Here is a 17276-nt window from a genome sequence, read left to right as displayed (position 1 = left end):
TTCAGTGAAGCTGTTGAGACATTTGGGATGAGAAAATGCAAATCTGATCACTCAGTTTTCTATAAACACTCGGAATCTGACATTATTCTATTAGTGGTATATGTAGATGATATTGTAATCACTGGAGTGATTCTACAGGCATTTCATCACTTAAGTCCTTTCATTCCCAGTTTCACATGAAGGATATAGGAAATCTGAAATATTTTTTGGGTGTTGAGGTAATGAGAAGCAAGAAAGGTATTTGTCTGTCCCAGCGAAAATATGTCCTTGATTTACTGCAAGAAATGGGAAAACTGGGGGCAAGACCGTGCAATGCACCAATGCATCCTAAGAGATATAGACGGCTAGTTGGGAAGTTGAATTACCTTACAATAACTCGACCTGATATTGCATATTCAGTTAGTGTTATTAGTCAATTTATGGCGACCCAATACCATCATCACCTTTAGAACAAATATTGTGTTATCTAAAAGGAGCTCCAGGACGAGGAATTCTCTATCAAAATCATGGGCACACTCAAATCGAATGCTTCTCGGATGCGAGATCAAGGTAGTTCTAAAATGGATGTAAGATCCACTAATGTGCCATTGTGTTTTTCTTGGAGGGAATCTAGTCTCATGGAAAAGCAAGAAGCAAAATGTTGTATCCCGATCAAGCACGGAGTCAGAATACAGAGCTATGGCAAAAGCAACATCTGAAATTATATAGATATACCAACTTCTAATGGAAATTGGTATAAAAATGTCTTTGCCGGCAGGACTTTGGTGTGATAATAAAGCTGCACTTCCCATTGCTGATAATCCAGTGTTTCATGAATGAACAAAACACATCGAGATTGATTGTCACTTTGTTCGTGAAAAACTACAACAGGGTCTAATCACTACTAGTTATGTGAAGACAGGAGAACAGATAGGGAATATATTTACGAAAGCTTTGAATGGAGTTAGAGTGGACTACTTTTGTAACAAGCTGGGCATGATTGATATCTATGCTCCAGCTTGAGGGGGAGTGTTGTAGAATAATCTAGAATATTATAGAATATGGAGTAATTAATAGAAGATAGAGTATAATTAATTAGAGATAATTCTAGAGATTAGAATATTCTAGAATAAAAACTTCTCCAATTGTATATATATATATATACTTCCATGTTCAATAGACAACACAACAATTTCAAATTTATTTTCTACTTTTACAATTACAAAAATATTATATGTGGATTTATTAAAATTTAAAAATCAAGTATTTAAACTTTTAAAAATTATAATTTGATGTGTGAATTTAGTAAATACTTACAATTGAATATATATAGGGGTCAATAGCAATTATGAACTTATAACCTTAAAACACATATTATCAGGTTAATAGATTAAGAGGAATAAAATGACGAGAAAATTTTTAAAATGTATTTACTTTAATAGATTAATACACCGCTCTTACTACCACCATCATTACATTGTTCTCATTATATTTTCATCAATTTTTAAAAAAAAAAACCTCTATTTAATTTTGAACAACATATTTTCTTCTTCAAGCTATCAGTACAAATATCTAAAATAAAATCGATCATTATTGAGGATGATGATTTTAACTATAGTAATAATTACTAATACACTTCATTGTGGACATGTATAGTATTTATTTATATATTTTTATCTATATTTGTAATTTTTATTGTTTACATAAAAAATTTATCCTCTTTCATATTAGATATTATTTTTCACTATGAAAATATAATAGAGTATATTAGATTATCTATATATATAACAATAATGAAGAAAACAGATAAATAACAAAGTTTCTAATGTGCAGGATCCTCAAATGAGGCAAGCACAGAGCATACACTTGTTATTTAATTATGCACAAAGAGTAAAGAAAAGAAAGCGAGTATTTATTTATTAAACAAATATACAGTCTTTAAATAAAAGCTTTTGAAAGACATATAACTCATAAAAGTAGAGTTGTAAAATACAAAAGGAAAGTGATCTCTCTTACTCTCAACACTCTTATCTTTCTATATTTCTACTAATTGCAGAGAACTTGAAACATACAATATTTTCTTCTATTTTTCCTTTTTGTTTTCTTCTTTGAAACATTCTCTATTTACAAAGATCTTGAGCCTTCAGCTTCAATAATTCGTTCTTTGGATACTTTTGATAATGGGACAGAAAGCTTCTTTCTTTTTCTGAGATGGAGCAGAAGTTGTTTGTCATGCTTTGAAATAATAGAGTCATTTTCTTTTTCTTCTTTGAAACCTTCTCTATTTACAGAGGTCTTGAGCCTTCAGCTTCAATAATTCATTTTTTGGATGCTTTTGATAATGGGGCAGGAGGCTTCTTTCTTTTTCTGAGATAGAGCAGAAGTTGTCTACCATACTTTAAAATAATAGAGTCTTTTTCTTTTTCTTCTTTGAAATAATGGTGCAAGATAAGAGTGAAAAAGAAAAGAACTCTATTATTTTAAAGCATGGCAGACAACTTCTGCTCCATCTCAAGATAAGAGTGAAAAAGAAAAGAACTCCATTATTTTAAAGCATGGTAGACAACTTCTGCTCCATCTCAAAAAAAGAAAAAAATCTCCTACCCCATTATCAAAAGCATCCAAAAAACAAATTATTCAAGTTGAAGATTTAAAACCTCTGTAAATAGAGAAATTGTAACTTATTGTTAACCTGTTATATACACTCAATCGTAAATATTTACTAGGTTCATACACCAAATTGTAACTTTTAAAAGTTTAAACACTTAATTGTTAAATCTTAACAAGTTTAAATATTATTTTTATAATTATCTCTAAATAAAACATAAGACAAAATTTCAAACAAAAACATAAACTTAAGCTAAAGTAATAGAAAATTAACACATCAGTAAAAAAAACATAAAAAAAAAAACAAAATTATATAAAAATATATACAAAGTTAATATGACAAAATTATAACAAAAAATCATTCAATTGCATAAAAAATAGGGTTAATTATTTTAATGTCCCTGAGTTTTGTCATATTATACTAGTAGATCCCTCTGTTTTTAATAATTGATTATAATGTCTTTCTCATTTGATGAAATTAACTATTACTTCCATCAAATTTTTCCATTAGTCCGCCATTATTTATATCCAGAATACCAATTATACCCTTATAAATAGAGGAACTATACCCATATAAATAGAGGAATCTTAACATCCCTAAATTTTACCAAATCGCAGTAACAGATCCCTTTGTTTTCAATAATTTATGAACATCCTTATGAGCAGATTTCTTCAATTTTCTAAGAATTTGAGAATTATGCCCAAGTTTTGGAGGCATAGAGCTACGAGTAGAAACCATTAAAAATTGAAAAAGTACAGGTACTCAACTGAAAAATAGGAAAAAATGGAGAAAAAGAGACAAAATCTACAATAAACGGAAGAGAAAAGAAAATGGAGAGAAAGTAGGAGTTAAAAACATAAATGAAAGACATGAGCATAAAATGTAAGAGTGATACAATCGGGGGTATAAAAGAAATATTTTTTCAGAAAAAGACAACTAGTATAATTCCTCAAAGTTATAAGCTAAAGAGCTTTCAATGTTGCAATCACCTACCAGCTTGGTCCATGGCCCACCCGTGGACTATGACCTGGGGAATAATTTTCCCAAAAACTGTGTGAATTGAAGGATGAAATTTATCAGCAAAAGTAAAACCCAGTATCTAGACTTGCAAACAGACTTGCCAAAAAAATATGCAGCTTGCACTAATAAAGTAATTAACTGATCTAAGAAACAGAGATTAGTATACTCCAAGTCTGTAGACAAAAACTGCAAATGGCGTATCATAGAATACTAGACTAGGGAACAACGGTTGACCTGGACAGGAATTCACATCATGCACTGGTGAACAACATCAACTAAATAAGATATTAATGCAATTTTTTCATTCTCCATTTTCTGTGTAATTCCTTATAAAGCCCACGGATACCTCAAAATTAATCAATGTGAATTAACCTATAAAATCTTTGATGCATAAGAAATTCTTATTAAATGACAAATACTTGGATTAGAAAGTCAAACCTGGAAAAGAGATGTTAAGGTTTAACCTTTGCGATATTTATAGATATACATACATTTGGCAATTTCGTTGTTATTATTGGTTGTGAGGCATATCTGCAGCAATTAGTTTCTCCTGAAGTTTTGCAACACGAGTCTGCATACAGGTAGGGTCAAATTAGAACAAAAGGGAGAGAAGAAAGCAAAAAGAAAACACACAGTTTAGGCAATTCAGATGCATAAGGAACTTTCCAGCCTAAATTAACTAAATTAAAAGTACGTGAAAGATAGATTTAGAGGTTTCTTTTTTCGTGACTTTGTTACTCAACAAATTCATTTGAGCTAGTATTGGACATACTGTTAGAGCAAGATGAGTATTGGATAGACTCTCATATAGGCTAAACTAAACTAATATTCTCAGGAAACAGCCATGCACAGCTCACGAGAAGATCATTTGTAATGTTTTGTTGAGATGAAGAACCTTTCTAAACACAACTTTCAAGCTTATTTAAGAAAAGATGAACTGAAAAATGAAAAAGAGAGAGATGAGGCATTTATGTTCATAAACATGATCCTCTATATACCATTTCTTCTTGTTTATCAGGTCTTAACATAGATACAAACAATGGTGCGAACGCCATTATGGTCAAAGTTGTGTGTCAACTAAATGGAACTATGAGGATAGTAACATAAGGTAACAAACTATTTCTTTGCAGGTCCTTTGGGAAAAGAAAATTGCAAAATAGAGTAATAGATAACAAAGTGGTTCAGTAGAATTAAGAAGTACAACTTTAAAGTCATCATTATTAATCAATTAAAGCAACTAGTATAAAACAATAATCAAATACAACTTCTAATCCATGATAAAGATAAAATTTACTGTGAGATTTTAAACATATATGTGATTTACAAAAGAAATTCAAGGAGCTCTTTCATAAAGTTTCTTTACAATAGCATAACTACTTCATGTAATTTTTGGATAACTATTTCTTAAGTATAGCATAACTATAAGATTAGATGTATAATCCTCTAGACCTTTACTATCTTTAGTGTTCGTTCCTTGAGTTGAATAATAATGACTGTAACTCATAAATTTAATGTCCTTATTTTATGTATTTAAATTTATTAGTTAGTTGCATTTCTTAATTTTGGTGAAACCTTTTATATCTACTAATAATGAATTTTGCAATGTTTTCAAAAAATATGATTAGCAATTGTTCATTTCTGTTGCATTAAGGCCACAGCAGGTCTGTTTCTGCATATGACTGTGATTAGATCTAGAACTGCCATTTAAATATATGATTGCAAGATCTTACAATTAGAGGACGTAAATCAACACAACTAGAAATAAGTAGATAGAGAAACACTATGCAACTGATGAACTAATGACAGCATTAGTCCTCTTGCAGTATTTAACTAAAAGAGGAAAAAACAGAAAAAAGAAAAAAGGCATCTTTGGCCTTAATGCAGGGTCTGCCTGGTAGAAGCACTAAATCTTTTAATTTTAGTTTATTTTATCTGTTGTTGCTTGTTTTGTCACCTAATCAAGTTCTCACTCAACTATGGCTGGAGCAAGAGACTAGAGCTTGTTCAATCTTGAGCTGAATTTGAGACTACTAGTCCGAGAGGGATCAGACTAAGGTTTAAAGAATAAAACTTGCACTGCTGTTTTCAAAAGGTGGAAATTTCCACGTAAAACATTTGATGAAATAGAAAACCAAAACCGGTATTACAAATTGTTTCTACATGCACAAGTTTTTGCAAAATTAATTCAAACAAAGAGAGCATCTTGATATTTCCCACAGGTCACTTAAACAGAATTACGTAACTTATTTCATTAGGAACTTGTTAATTGTCGTCAATTTGAAAAAGTTGATTGATGTGCACTTGGTGTTTATTAAGAATTTTCTTGTCATCTGTCTACTTTCTCGTTCAAACACTGCCTGCTACAGTTATCCAAATTACTGCTAAGAGTATTCTAATGGCCACCAAATTTTCTCATTTTCTGAACTTCAGTTTTTTCTTCGCACTTTGATTTTGCTATGCGGATCCCCCCTATATTTGTAATGGACCTATACAAATTCTTATAAACATATGAAAAGACTGGATATCTCCTTGATGCCATGCATAAAGGTCTAGTAGCATGAGTCACAGCCATAGCTGTCAAAGGCGCGCCTGAGTAACAAAGTTCGAGTAAATGGCTGAATACCCCTCTCTTTGAGGATCTTCTAATTAAATAAGAGTTATTGTACCACCTATTTTAGGCAAGAATATGTATATATCTAATACTCATATGTATATATATATATACAGCTAATACACAGATTGTGGTCAATTAGATCCTGTAATCTCGTCCATAACTTCTGCCATAATCTTTGTAATTGATAGTCTACAATCTTTGCCACTGATATCCCCCTTCAAATTGATGTTGGATGATCAAAAAGCATCAATTTGGTAATAAGTGGTGTCATTGCCGTGAAAGAGCCTTAGTAAATACATCAGCAGTTTGTAGATCGGTGGTGATGTGAGGCAGAGAAATGGGCGTGGGCATCATATGCTTAGAGTGACAATCTACTTCTATATGCTTGGTGCGTTCATGAAATACTGGGTTAGCAGTAATTTGGATAGCACTAATGTTATCCGCATGAAGCGAAGTAGGCTCAATTTGGGGAAACCCAAGCTCACCCAACAGTCCTTGAAGCCAAACAATCTCAAAACATGCAGAGGACATAGCGCGATACTCAGACTCAGTGGAGGACTTAGACACCCAATCTTGCTTCTTGCTTTTCCAAGAGATGAGAGAGGTGCCAATGAACATGCACCAACCAGTAATTGAACGTCAAGTATCAGAACAACCAACCCAATCAGCATTACTATAGGCAACAAAGTTAATAGGAGAATCCACATGAAAGAGAAGACCTCGGGTAGAAGTGCCTTTCAAATAGCAAATAATGCGTCGAACCGCAGTCAAGTGGAGGTGCCGAGGTGCCTGCATAAATTGACTAACTTATTGGACAGCAAAGAAAATGTCAGGTCGAGTAATAGTTAGATAATTCAAGCTCCCCACTAAATGTCTATATAAGGAGGGATCATGCAAGAGATTACCCTCATCAGGACGATAATTTAACATTCACTTCTAAGGGAGTATCAACAGAACAACCATCTTGAAGACCAGCCAGAGTAATGATCTCCTAAATGTGGTTATGTAAAAAAATACCAGCAGAGGTAGAGTCTACTTCAAGGCCTAAAAAATAGTATAAAGGACCTAGGTCCTTCATATGAAAAGAACTTTGAAGGTGCTGTTGAAGCGGAGAAATCAATTCAGAGTCACTCCCTGTAATAATAATATCATGAACATATAAGAGAAGCAAAACAATTCCCTTAGCAGTCTTGCAAAGAAACAAAGAGGAATCATACTGACTCTAGACAAAAGAGAAGCGAATAAGTGTGGATCGGAACTTATCAAAACAAGCACGCGGGGCCTGTTTCAAACCATAGAGTGATCGTTTTAGCTTACAAACATCGAAAGAAGGTGTAGAAAATAACCCTGGTGGTGCAGTCATATAAATCTCTTCCTTAAGATCCCCATGCAAAAATGCATTCTTAACATCCATCTGTCACAATGACCAACCTTTAGAAGCAACAATAGCTAAGACAAGTCGCATTGTTGTCATCTTTGTTATAGATGCAAATGTCTCCTCATAACCAACTCCATACTCTTGTCGATTACTGAGTGCCACCAACCTTGCTTTATATCTGTCAAGTGAGCCATCAGACCGCAGCATAATGGAATATACCTATTTACAACCAATGGCTTTAATACCAGTAGGACAGGGAACAATATCCCAAGTATGATTCTGTTGAAGAGCTTGAAGTTCTTCTTGCATAGCAAAAATGGCAGAGAAACCATACCTGTCAGGAGGATGACTAATACAATTAGATGTCTAAAGAGCCACTAAAGCGGGTATTGGATCAAGGGCGGGAAGGATTTACGCTGATAGGGGTTGTCATCGCTGATAGAAAAAACCAAGTTTTAAACGCGCAATGGATGGAGAACACCATTCATCAAAGCTAGGAAGAAGAACACCATTCAAAAGGGAAACATGCTGCTGAAAATAGTACTCGTGTTCAAAGAAAGCCACATTTCTAGAAATATGCAGTCGATCAGTTGCACCATCATAACACAAAAACCCTTTGTAAGTAGTGTTATATCCTATAAAATCACACCGTACTGATTGAGCTGTAAGCTTGTGACGTTCATAAGAAGACAAGTGAACAAAACAAACACATCCAAATGTGTAGCATAAGATAATCAGGCTGCATACCAAAAAGACGAAAATAAGGAGAATCAAAATGCAATTGTTGAGAAGGTAGACGATTAATTTGATAGACTACACTGGACAGGGCTTCCACCCAAAATCTAGGAAAACTAAAGCCTCCAAGAGTAAAGTGTGAGCCATATCCAACAAGTGACGGTTTTTACGTTCAGCCACCCCATCCTGTTGAGGTGTATAAGGACATGATTGTTGAGATACAATACCTTTCTGTTGTAAAAAGGCTTGGAAGTCATGTGAACTCGCCAACATTATCAGACCGTAAAACCTTAATGCAAGTCGAAAATTGAGTCTCAATATAAGCCACATAACTTCTGAAAACAGTGAACACCTCAGCTTTGGTACGCATAAAATATATCCATGTGAAACGACTATAGTCATCAATGACCATCACAAAAATATTTATATTGTGCATCTGAAGTTATAGGAGCAATACCCCAAACATCACTATGTATAATCTCAAAACATGTATTAGCATGACCACCATAAGTAAGAAAAGATAAAAGTTTTACTTTTTCCTAGTTTACAAGTAGAGCAATCAAGAGACAAAATTAGGAGAACATTGATCTTTGTTTCCAAGAAAACCATGCTTCATTGTTGGCCCAATCGTCTATGCCAAACGTCAGCCTTATTTTGAACAACAGTAGAAGCCATAGACAAAGTTCTAGGAATAGTAAATTGCAATGGAAATAATCACCTTTCACGACACCTGATGTTGCACAAGACAACCACCACGAGAGAAATGGACATCACAATTATTATCCACCTACTAACCAACAGAAATTATACTAGAGACAACCTAGGAGAGACAAATACATGACAAAAAGGTCCAATATCACCAATGTTTGTAATAGGAAGATTACTTCCATTAGCAATCTGAATGTTTTATTTACCAGTATACTTTCGAAAAGTCATATGATTTGATGCTCCAGAATCAAGAAACCAAGAAGGAACAGTCTTACCTTGATCATGAAGTCTAAGGGTAGAGAATGTTGTGATAATCATCTGTTGGACCATTTCTGGAGTAATAATAGACTGATTGGTTCCAGCAGTTGTGGTTGTAGGACTAATAATAGTAGGGTCTGAGATAGCAGCTTGAAAAGTTTGGGCTCGCAGGTTTTATAGGAGTGTAGGACAGTCCTTGATAATGTGTCCATTTTGTTTACAGTAATTGAGAATTTCTTACCAATTGCAAGCAATATGCCCAAACTCCTTGCAACTATAGCACTACATTTATCCTTTTCCTCAGTTCTTCCCTTGAGCAGCATAAGCAACATTAACAACCTCAGATGCCTCCTTGGACAAACCTAGAACAGTTTGTGTAGTCATTCTTTGTTCTTCACGCAACAATTCACCAAGACATATATCCAAAGAAGGAACAGGATTTCTATTCAGTAATCCAGCCCGAACAACTTCAAATTTTGGTCTCAATTTCATCAAAAACTGATCACACCTACTATCTTCATGAACAGGCTGAAAGCTGGCTAAGGCCTCTTTAGGTACCTTCGAATAGATAATACCAGAATATTCGATCTATAGATTAATAAATCCAGAATAATACTGCTCGATGGAGAGATTACCTTGACTAAAGTTACCAATCTCAAGTTCCAATTGAAATTGTCTCGTGGTATTATCTTGATGGTATATGCGCTACAGATAATTTTACATCTCCTTAGTTATACTAAAGGGGCGTAAATTGTTCGCCATATGTGCTTCAATCGAACCCAAAATCCAAAATATAATTCAAGCATCTTTTGCCTCCCATTAACTAAGTGTCGTATCTTTCATAAACATTCGGAATTGAAACTCCCATGCTACATAATTCTTTCTTGTAAATTTGATGGCCAAAGTCTCTATAGACACCCTTCTAAAAGAATTCTCCATAGACATTCTTCCAGGATGAAAAAATCCCAAAGCCAAAATTATTGATTAGAAATTAATCAACCTAGAAACTTTGAAAGGCAGAAGCAAAAGAAAACTGACAGAAATTCAAAGATTCAACTACGAATTCCAGAGGCAGGCTCTGATACCATAACAAAGTTTGAGTAAAATGGCTCTTTAAGGATCTTTCCATTAAATAAGAGTTGTTGTACAACCTATTTTAGGCAAGAATATATATACAGCTATTACACTAATTACTGCTAATCTACTCTGGGAAAGAATATCTATATATAGCTAATACTTAGATTAGTATACAGCTAATACACAGATTGTAGTCAATTAGATATTGTAATATCATCCATAATTTCTGCCATAATCTTACCAATTGATAGTCCACAATCTTTGTCGTTGATACTGAGGCGAGAAGCACAAGCCTTAGGGCCTCAAGCCAAGAAAGGCAGAAAACTTCACTAAGGCGCACGCTTTGGTGCGCCTTAGACTTGAGGCAAGGCACAGGCGAGGCACGCCTTTGTAATATTTTGACTTTAATTATTTTTTCTTCTAAAACACGAAATAATCTCAGCTCTTCATCATAAGCTTAATGTAAGTTATGTAGGCTTACCCACACCCGATTATCTCTAAAAAAATTATAAAAAAAAGGAAAGAAGATTAGGGCAAAAAATTGATCAAGAAAAAGAAGAGAAGACTTGTTGCACAACTTCTTTAACAGCCACCTTAACAGCTCTATCCCTTCAAGAAATTAGTTTCCAAGAGGCTAGGATCTACAACTCGGCTTCATCTTGAATTAAGGATTGTTTATCTCAACTTATTTTTTCCTTTCTTCTTCTCTCCTCTTCTCTTTTTGTTGTACATGTAGGTTGTATTGTACCGATGGAATTTGCTTTTTCCTTTTCTTTTCTTTCCTTCTTCTCATCTTCTTTTCCTCCTACTCTCTTTCAAGTTTCATCTATGCTAAAATAGTGTTATTATAATACTAAAATTTTGATTGGGCATGTAGGAGTAGGACTAAGACCATAATTATAGACTTATAGTAATTTAGTAATGGAAGATGCTTTAGGATTCTAGTTATTTATAAGACTATCTTTTATTTTTATTATCTCTTTTGAACATATCCATTTATTGTTTGTTAAATGCCTCTTGAACATTATTCTCATGATTTTTTCATTTCTTTTCTTTGGTTGTGTTAAATTTTTTACCTTATGCATTTGTTGTGTTTATTGTATTTTATTTTATTTTATTTTTTATGTCTCACTTCAGTCAGGTGCACACCTCGCCTCAGGCACCACCAAGAGCCTTTTATCGCCTTTGTGCGCTTTTCGTCTTTAACAACTATGGTCACAACCTAACCTAGAGCTATTAAATTTTAGTCCACTACCCAAAGACAAGCCAAACTAATATAAATAAATGGAAAAAATGAAAAGGAACACCATATGAAAGGGAAACTAAAAACTTATTTCCGTATGTATTTTTATTTCCATTGCAATAGGAAAAGCAATTTTATTTCTTTTTAATAAGAGATAAAATAGGGAATGGATGTTACCTTGAATGGTTTGGAACGACAAATGGTTGGATTTATCTGTAAACACATTGAATATGACTTCTCAGCTGCATCATATTGTTCCATTTCCATGAAAACATCACCTTCACACATATATGCCTGCTAAAATAGGAATCCTTGAGCATATCTTCATAACTAAAATATCATACCAATAATTGACGTACACATTAACAACATTTCTACTCTTAAGAACTACTCATATTCTTATTCTGACATCCATGGAGCCATAAGTGTGTGTTTGATCTCTCTCTCTCTCTCTCACACACACACACATGCGCGCGCGTCATACACACACATGTACAAATAGTAACAAAGACAGAGAGAGCTCTTCCTACATGCAACATAAAGAGAAAAATTGTAGCATATACATTTGACTAAAATTAAATGAGGAACGTATACTCCATCAAAGACTGTAAAATGAAACCAATTATCCATTTAATAACCTGAATTATAGCGTGCAAGACAAAATTAAACATTTTGTGGACAATAATTTCTTCTGCAGTTATTTCCAGAAAGCAAATTTATGGGGTATACTCCAGTATGATTGAAAAGCATCAATCATTTGTCCTTTTTTATGTTGCATAGCTTAGGAGGATACTTATCCTTTAAATTGTAATTCTTGTGCTATACCTTAATGATATCAAATTTCTTATGAAAAAAAATAATGGCTGAATGTTGAAAAATAACATGTACTTGTACACTTCTACCAATTTTGGCCCATTTTTTAAGATATCAATTAGGTGTCTAGACTTACTTTTTTTTTTATTTTGGATAACATGAACCCCCATATCATTTCTTACAAATTACAGTAGATCAATGTTGTGACATTTCGGCACCATCAACAATGTTCCAAGCTCCATTATGCCTCATCAATGTCTCATGCTCCCCTTTATCTCTCATCATGCCTCCTCAATGCCTACCAACATTGCACTAGATGCAACTTTGAGGAGGTGTGAGAGGAGTGCCTCAGGCAACAAGGAGGCATGATAGAACTTGGGACATTGTCTTTAAAGTTGTAACGTCACTCCCACATCATTGATCTAACTGTGATTTGGACATAATGATAACATTGTCAGTAATCCATAATTGTTACCAACAAATACGTTTAAGCCCCTAAATCTAATTGACAAAATTAAAAGAATTGGCGAAAGTTGTTAAAAATACGGAATTTAAAATATCTTTATTTTAACAGCAGAAATGAGGCCCATAAATTAAGTCCTTGAGATATTAGGATCTTTGTTAAAAAAACCATAACATCTGAGATTCTATAAAATAATTGAGCTCACCTCAGGATATTGAGGAGCTAGATTCAGAGTTTCTCGAGCATCTTCGAGAGCCCCTAAATAATTTCCCATTGCCAATCTTACCCGAGACCTGAATTTACACTAAGTAGAACCTAGTTAAAGGCAGAGTAGTGTGTTCTAGTATTTTGTGGATATGACTAAATTAAGTAAGCTACTTTAAATTGTATCCAAACTAAAATAATATATAATATAAAGAACTGAACAAACTTTATGATAAACAATTTAATCCCAACTATAAATTTACATAAGTTATATGAAAAATAAACAAATACCTCAATTTATAAATAATATGGAGGCCGCCAAATGGTTTAAGCTGTATAGCCTGCAGCATTAAGAAACATTGCATCACCAATTAATACTAGAACAATATTTAGCTACTCCAGAGGTACGTCCCTACCTAAAGACTGGCATATTTTATTGGTATTAAATATTAAATAAGAATATGTATCATGCACAGTGTATAGACTACGGAAATTTCTTGCCTTAGACTAAGGTCCAATGACCAATTAGATTAAGGTCCAATGACCACTATTTACACCAAAATATATGATGGAACCCAATGAACGGTGTCTTGTGATCGATCACTGGACCATGGTTTAGGCAAAAAAATCCCTACACCTGAAGTATGTCTTACCTTTAGTACTAACATCTAGTCATGTACTAATAAAAATAAATAAATAACCTGTGAAAGAAGGAGGTCAGCCTGAGAGAAATTAGCCTGATCAATTTCAGCTTCAGCTCGCTTTCTAAGAGCAAGAGCAATTAAAACGCTGCGTATTGAAGAATCATCATTAACGGCAGCACCATTATTATAATGCCGAGCAATAACGCTAGCGGCAGAAGTAGCGGTGGCGCAATGGCCGATTATAACGCCTTGAGGAAGAAAGGCGAGGTTAGGGCCAGCACCGCATCGCCCTAAGCAGCCACATGAATTGACAGAGACATTCGGAGGGGAAAGATCTCTCATAATTTCAAGTGTCTGCATTGAACCTTGCCTTCTGCATGTCCGATTTGTGCATACTCTGATCTCATCGTCCATTTTTGATACAGTAGGAAAACGAGGATTGCCTTTTCTCTTGATCTTCTTGTTGTTTCTAGATGATGATAATGGAAACCAAACCGCATAATGAACAGAATTGCTCATCACCATGTGTTTCTCTTTCTTCCTATCCTTTTTTATTTCAGAGCAGAACGGGAAAGTGAGTAGTAGTACTGGCATAAGCCCCGTCTTCGAGCCCGAAACTTTTCATTATTTTTGGAAGGGACAGTGACAAAAATAGTGTTTTTGGTTGTTAATATTTAACCATTAAATATTTACATTTTTTAAAGTTATAAATTAATATATAAATTTAATAGATATTTATAATTGAATGTGTAGTAGGTCAATAGCTGTCAACAGATTATTTATATCAAATTTTTATAAAATAGCATGCCAATTTATTAAAATTTAATAATTAAGTATTTAAAATGTTAAAAGTAATAATTTAATGTGTAAAGTTAAAGACTATTAACATTGAAATATGTAAAACTAGTTATTATATATAAAGAAAAATTAAAAATAGACAAATTAAATTATTATATTTTTATAATAAAAAATAATAATTTATTTAAAGGAAAAAAATTTTAATGTAAACAATATAAATTATAAAAATAGATAAAAATATATAAATAAATATTATATCTTTTATAAGAAGATATATTAATAGTTAATATTATAGTCAATATTATTGTTTTTAATAATAATCAATTTTATTTTAGATGTTTATAGTGATGTATTGAAAAAGATAATGTATTACTCAAAATTAGATAAAGATTTCTTTAAAAAAATTAATAAAAATATAATAATGTAATGATAGTGATAATAAGATTGGTGTATTAATCTAATAAGAACAGATACTTTTTAAAAAATTTCTCGTTATATTATTCTTTTTAATCTACTTAAACTGATAATATGTATTTTAAGGTTACGAGTTTGTAACAGCTGTTAACTTGCTAAATACACTCAATTGTAAATATTTATTAAGTTCACATACAAAATTATAGCTTTTAAGAGTTTAAATACTTGATTGTCAAATTTTAATAAGTTCACATATTATTTTTTGTAATTATCCAGCTTCTTTTATATATGCTACTGGTTTTATACACTTAAATGTTAATGGTTTCACATTAAATTGTAACTTTTAAAAGTTTAAACACTTGAATGTCAAATCTTAACAAGTTTACACATTATTTTTGTTATTATTCTTTTTTAAAATTTTGTCTTCAACTTCACCTTGGCATACTTGGGTCCTTGCATTTTTTTATATTTTGCAACAATTAAACTCTCCCATTTTGACATGGTAAAAGTAAAAAAAAATTGTATCTCAATCTTTTAATTTTTGTTGTTTTGATATTTAATTTCTTTTTCCATTCAATTGTCTCAATTTTGAAATTACTCTATATTTATGTGCTTCTTAAAGTGACCAGAATAATAAAATATATTCTCAAAGTTAATTTTATTTATTTCACTGTATAGAACAAGAGTCTATTAGTTTTAGAAATCACTTCCAACTCATATTTTTTACATATAAAGTATTAAATCTGCATTTTAATGGATAAAAATTATAAAAAAATAATTATTTATACTTTAATGGAGAAAAATCTAATAATAAAAAAGAGATTAGCTTGAAGGATAAAATTATTTTATTTTTTAAAATTTAAAGTTCTGTTTAATTATAATTTGGCCAAAATTTTAAAGATTTATCCATACTTTTTATGTAGTCCCCACCATGTAAGAGCATTTCCCCAACTGCCTCGCTAATCTCCTCTATATTACTCTTTGCTTTTTCCACGCCCCATTGTTTAATAATTCTAATATCTATTTTAAGTTGAACTTCTAAATAGTTTGCATGTATCATTTACTTGGCAAGATACTGTAGTGTCTGCCATCTCTATTGTAGGGTCTTCCGGTTCACTCTCATCTATGCTTTCCCAACCTGAATCTCTTCCTCCTCTACATTCATTATTAGAAACAAGAAAAGAACTAGGAATATACTTACCTGACTGTAAAGTGATTACGTTCACATACTCTCTAGAGTTGGACTCTGTATTGCTAGGCAAAGTCCCTGGCTGCCTCTTAGCCATTATCTTAGAAATATAGCCTATCTAATTCTCCAAGTTTTGAAAGGAGGCCTATTGATTTCTAAGAGCTGCGTCTGTCTGCCGGAATCTGGTCTCTAAAGTGGATACAACTTTATCATCAGCTCCTCTAAGTTAGGCTTTTTCTCTTGAGCCTGAGGAGACTGAGGTGGAAGAACAGATTGTTACGGCTGCTGATGTAGTCGATGAAATCCTAGTGGCCCTTAGTTGTTGTTGTTCCTCCATCTAAAGTTCGGATGATTTCTCCATCCCGAATTATAAGTCTTGCTATACGAGTTGTTCTGCTGCCTAGACTGGCTCCCTATATAGTCCACCTGTTCATGGTTAGATGAAAAAGAAGCAAACAGACCTTCCGACATACAGTTACTACTAAAATGCGGGCCACCATAAAACTCACAACTTGCTTGAGCTGCTTGGACAGGTATCTAGAGTTGATCAAGTTTCTTGGATAATAACTCCACTTGAGCGCTAAAGCTGCAGTGGCATCCAACTGGTGTACCTCCCTTGACGTCTCGTCTTGTTTCTAGTAGTGTGCCACTGGTAATTGTTTATGGCCATCTCATCTATCAAGCTTTGGGCTTCCTCTAGTGTCTTGCTGCCTAAAGAACCACCTGCAGTTGCATCTACCATCTGCTTAATAGCCAAATTCAAACCATTATAAAAATTTTGTACCTGTAACCATATTGGTAGTCCATGGTGTGGGTAGCATCTAAATAGGTCCTTGTACCTCTCCCAAGTGTCGTACATCGACTCATCGTCAAACTGCACAAAAGAAGATATGTCATTTCTAAGTTTAGCAGTTTTAGAAGGAAGAAAGTACTTAAACAGAAATTTCTCTGCCAAAAAATCCTAGTAGTTATAGTGTTTGGAGGTAGCGACTGTAGCCACCGCTTTGCTCTATCCCTCAAAAAATGGAAACAAGTGGAGACGAATTTCATCGTCTGTTTTCCTATTAATCTTGAAGGTATCACAAATCTCCAAGGAACTTGTTATATGCGCGTTAGGATCCTCATTTGGCA

The 17276-nt window shown here is 33.2% G+C and overlaps 1 protein-coding gene and 1 non-coding gene across 13 annotated transcripts; one reads left to right on the top strand and one right to left on the bottom strand.

Annotated features, from left to right (window-relative positions):
* Positions 1–3429: 3429 nt before the first annotated feature.
* LOC8289783 lies at positions 3430–14389 on the bottom strand. Of its 12 annotated transcripts, XR_007214794.1 has the most exons (7): positions 13802–14389; positions 13392–13441; positions 13102–13189; positions 11798–11914; positions 8015–8338; positions 7845–7933; positions 7017–7777 (listed from the first exon to the last, which is right to left on the bottom strand). XR_007214794.1 is itself a non-coding variant. In XM_015722645.3 (6 exons), exons 1-5 carry the CDS (start codon positions 14336–14338, stop codon positions 4119–4121), a joined length of 852 nt encoding a protein of 283 aa, XP_015578131.1. In that variant the 5' UTR covers positions 14339–14389; the 3' UTR covers positions 3430–3637; positions 4099–4118. The 12 variants fall into 12 exon arrangements, 5 of the variants coding, with proteins under 5 accessions (XP_015578131.1, XP_015578132.1, XP_015578130.2 ...); XR_001535592.3 differs by lacking the exons at positions 7017–7777; positions 7845–7933; positions 8015–8338 and adding exons at positions 3430–3637; positions 4046–4178; XR_001535593.3 differs by lacking the exons at positions 7017–7777; positions 7845–7933; positions 8015–8338 and adding exons at positions 3430–3614; positions 4046–4178.
* A 2556-nt stretch (positions 14390–16945) lies between these two features.
* Positions 16946–17052, top strand: LOC112535670. Its single transcript, XR_003079756.1, has one exon. It is a non-coding gene; the product is annotated as a small nucleolar RNA R71 (small nucleolar RNA).
* The last annotated feature ends 224 nt before the right edge of the window (positions 17053–17276 follow it).

The sequence above is a fragment of the Ricinus communis genome, chromosome 2 (assembly GCF_019578655.1).
Source record: "Ricinus communis isolate WT05 ecotype wild-type chromosome 2, ASM1957865v1, whole genome shotgun sequence".
NCBI classification, from domain to species: Eukaryota; Viridiplantae; Streptophyta; class Magnoliopsida; order Malpighiales; family Euphorbiaceae; genus Ricinus; species Ricinus communis.
This window is presented reverse-complemented; position numbering and strand designations above follow the sequence as displayed.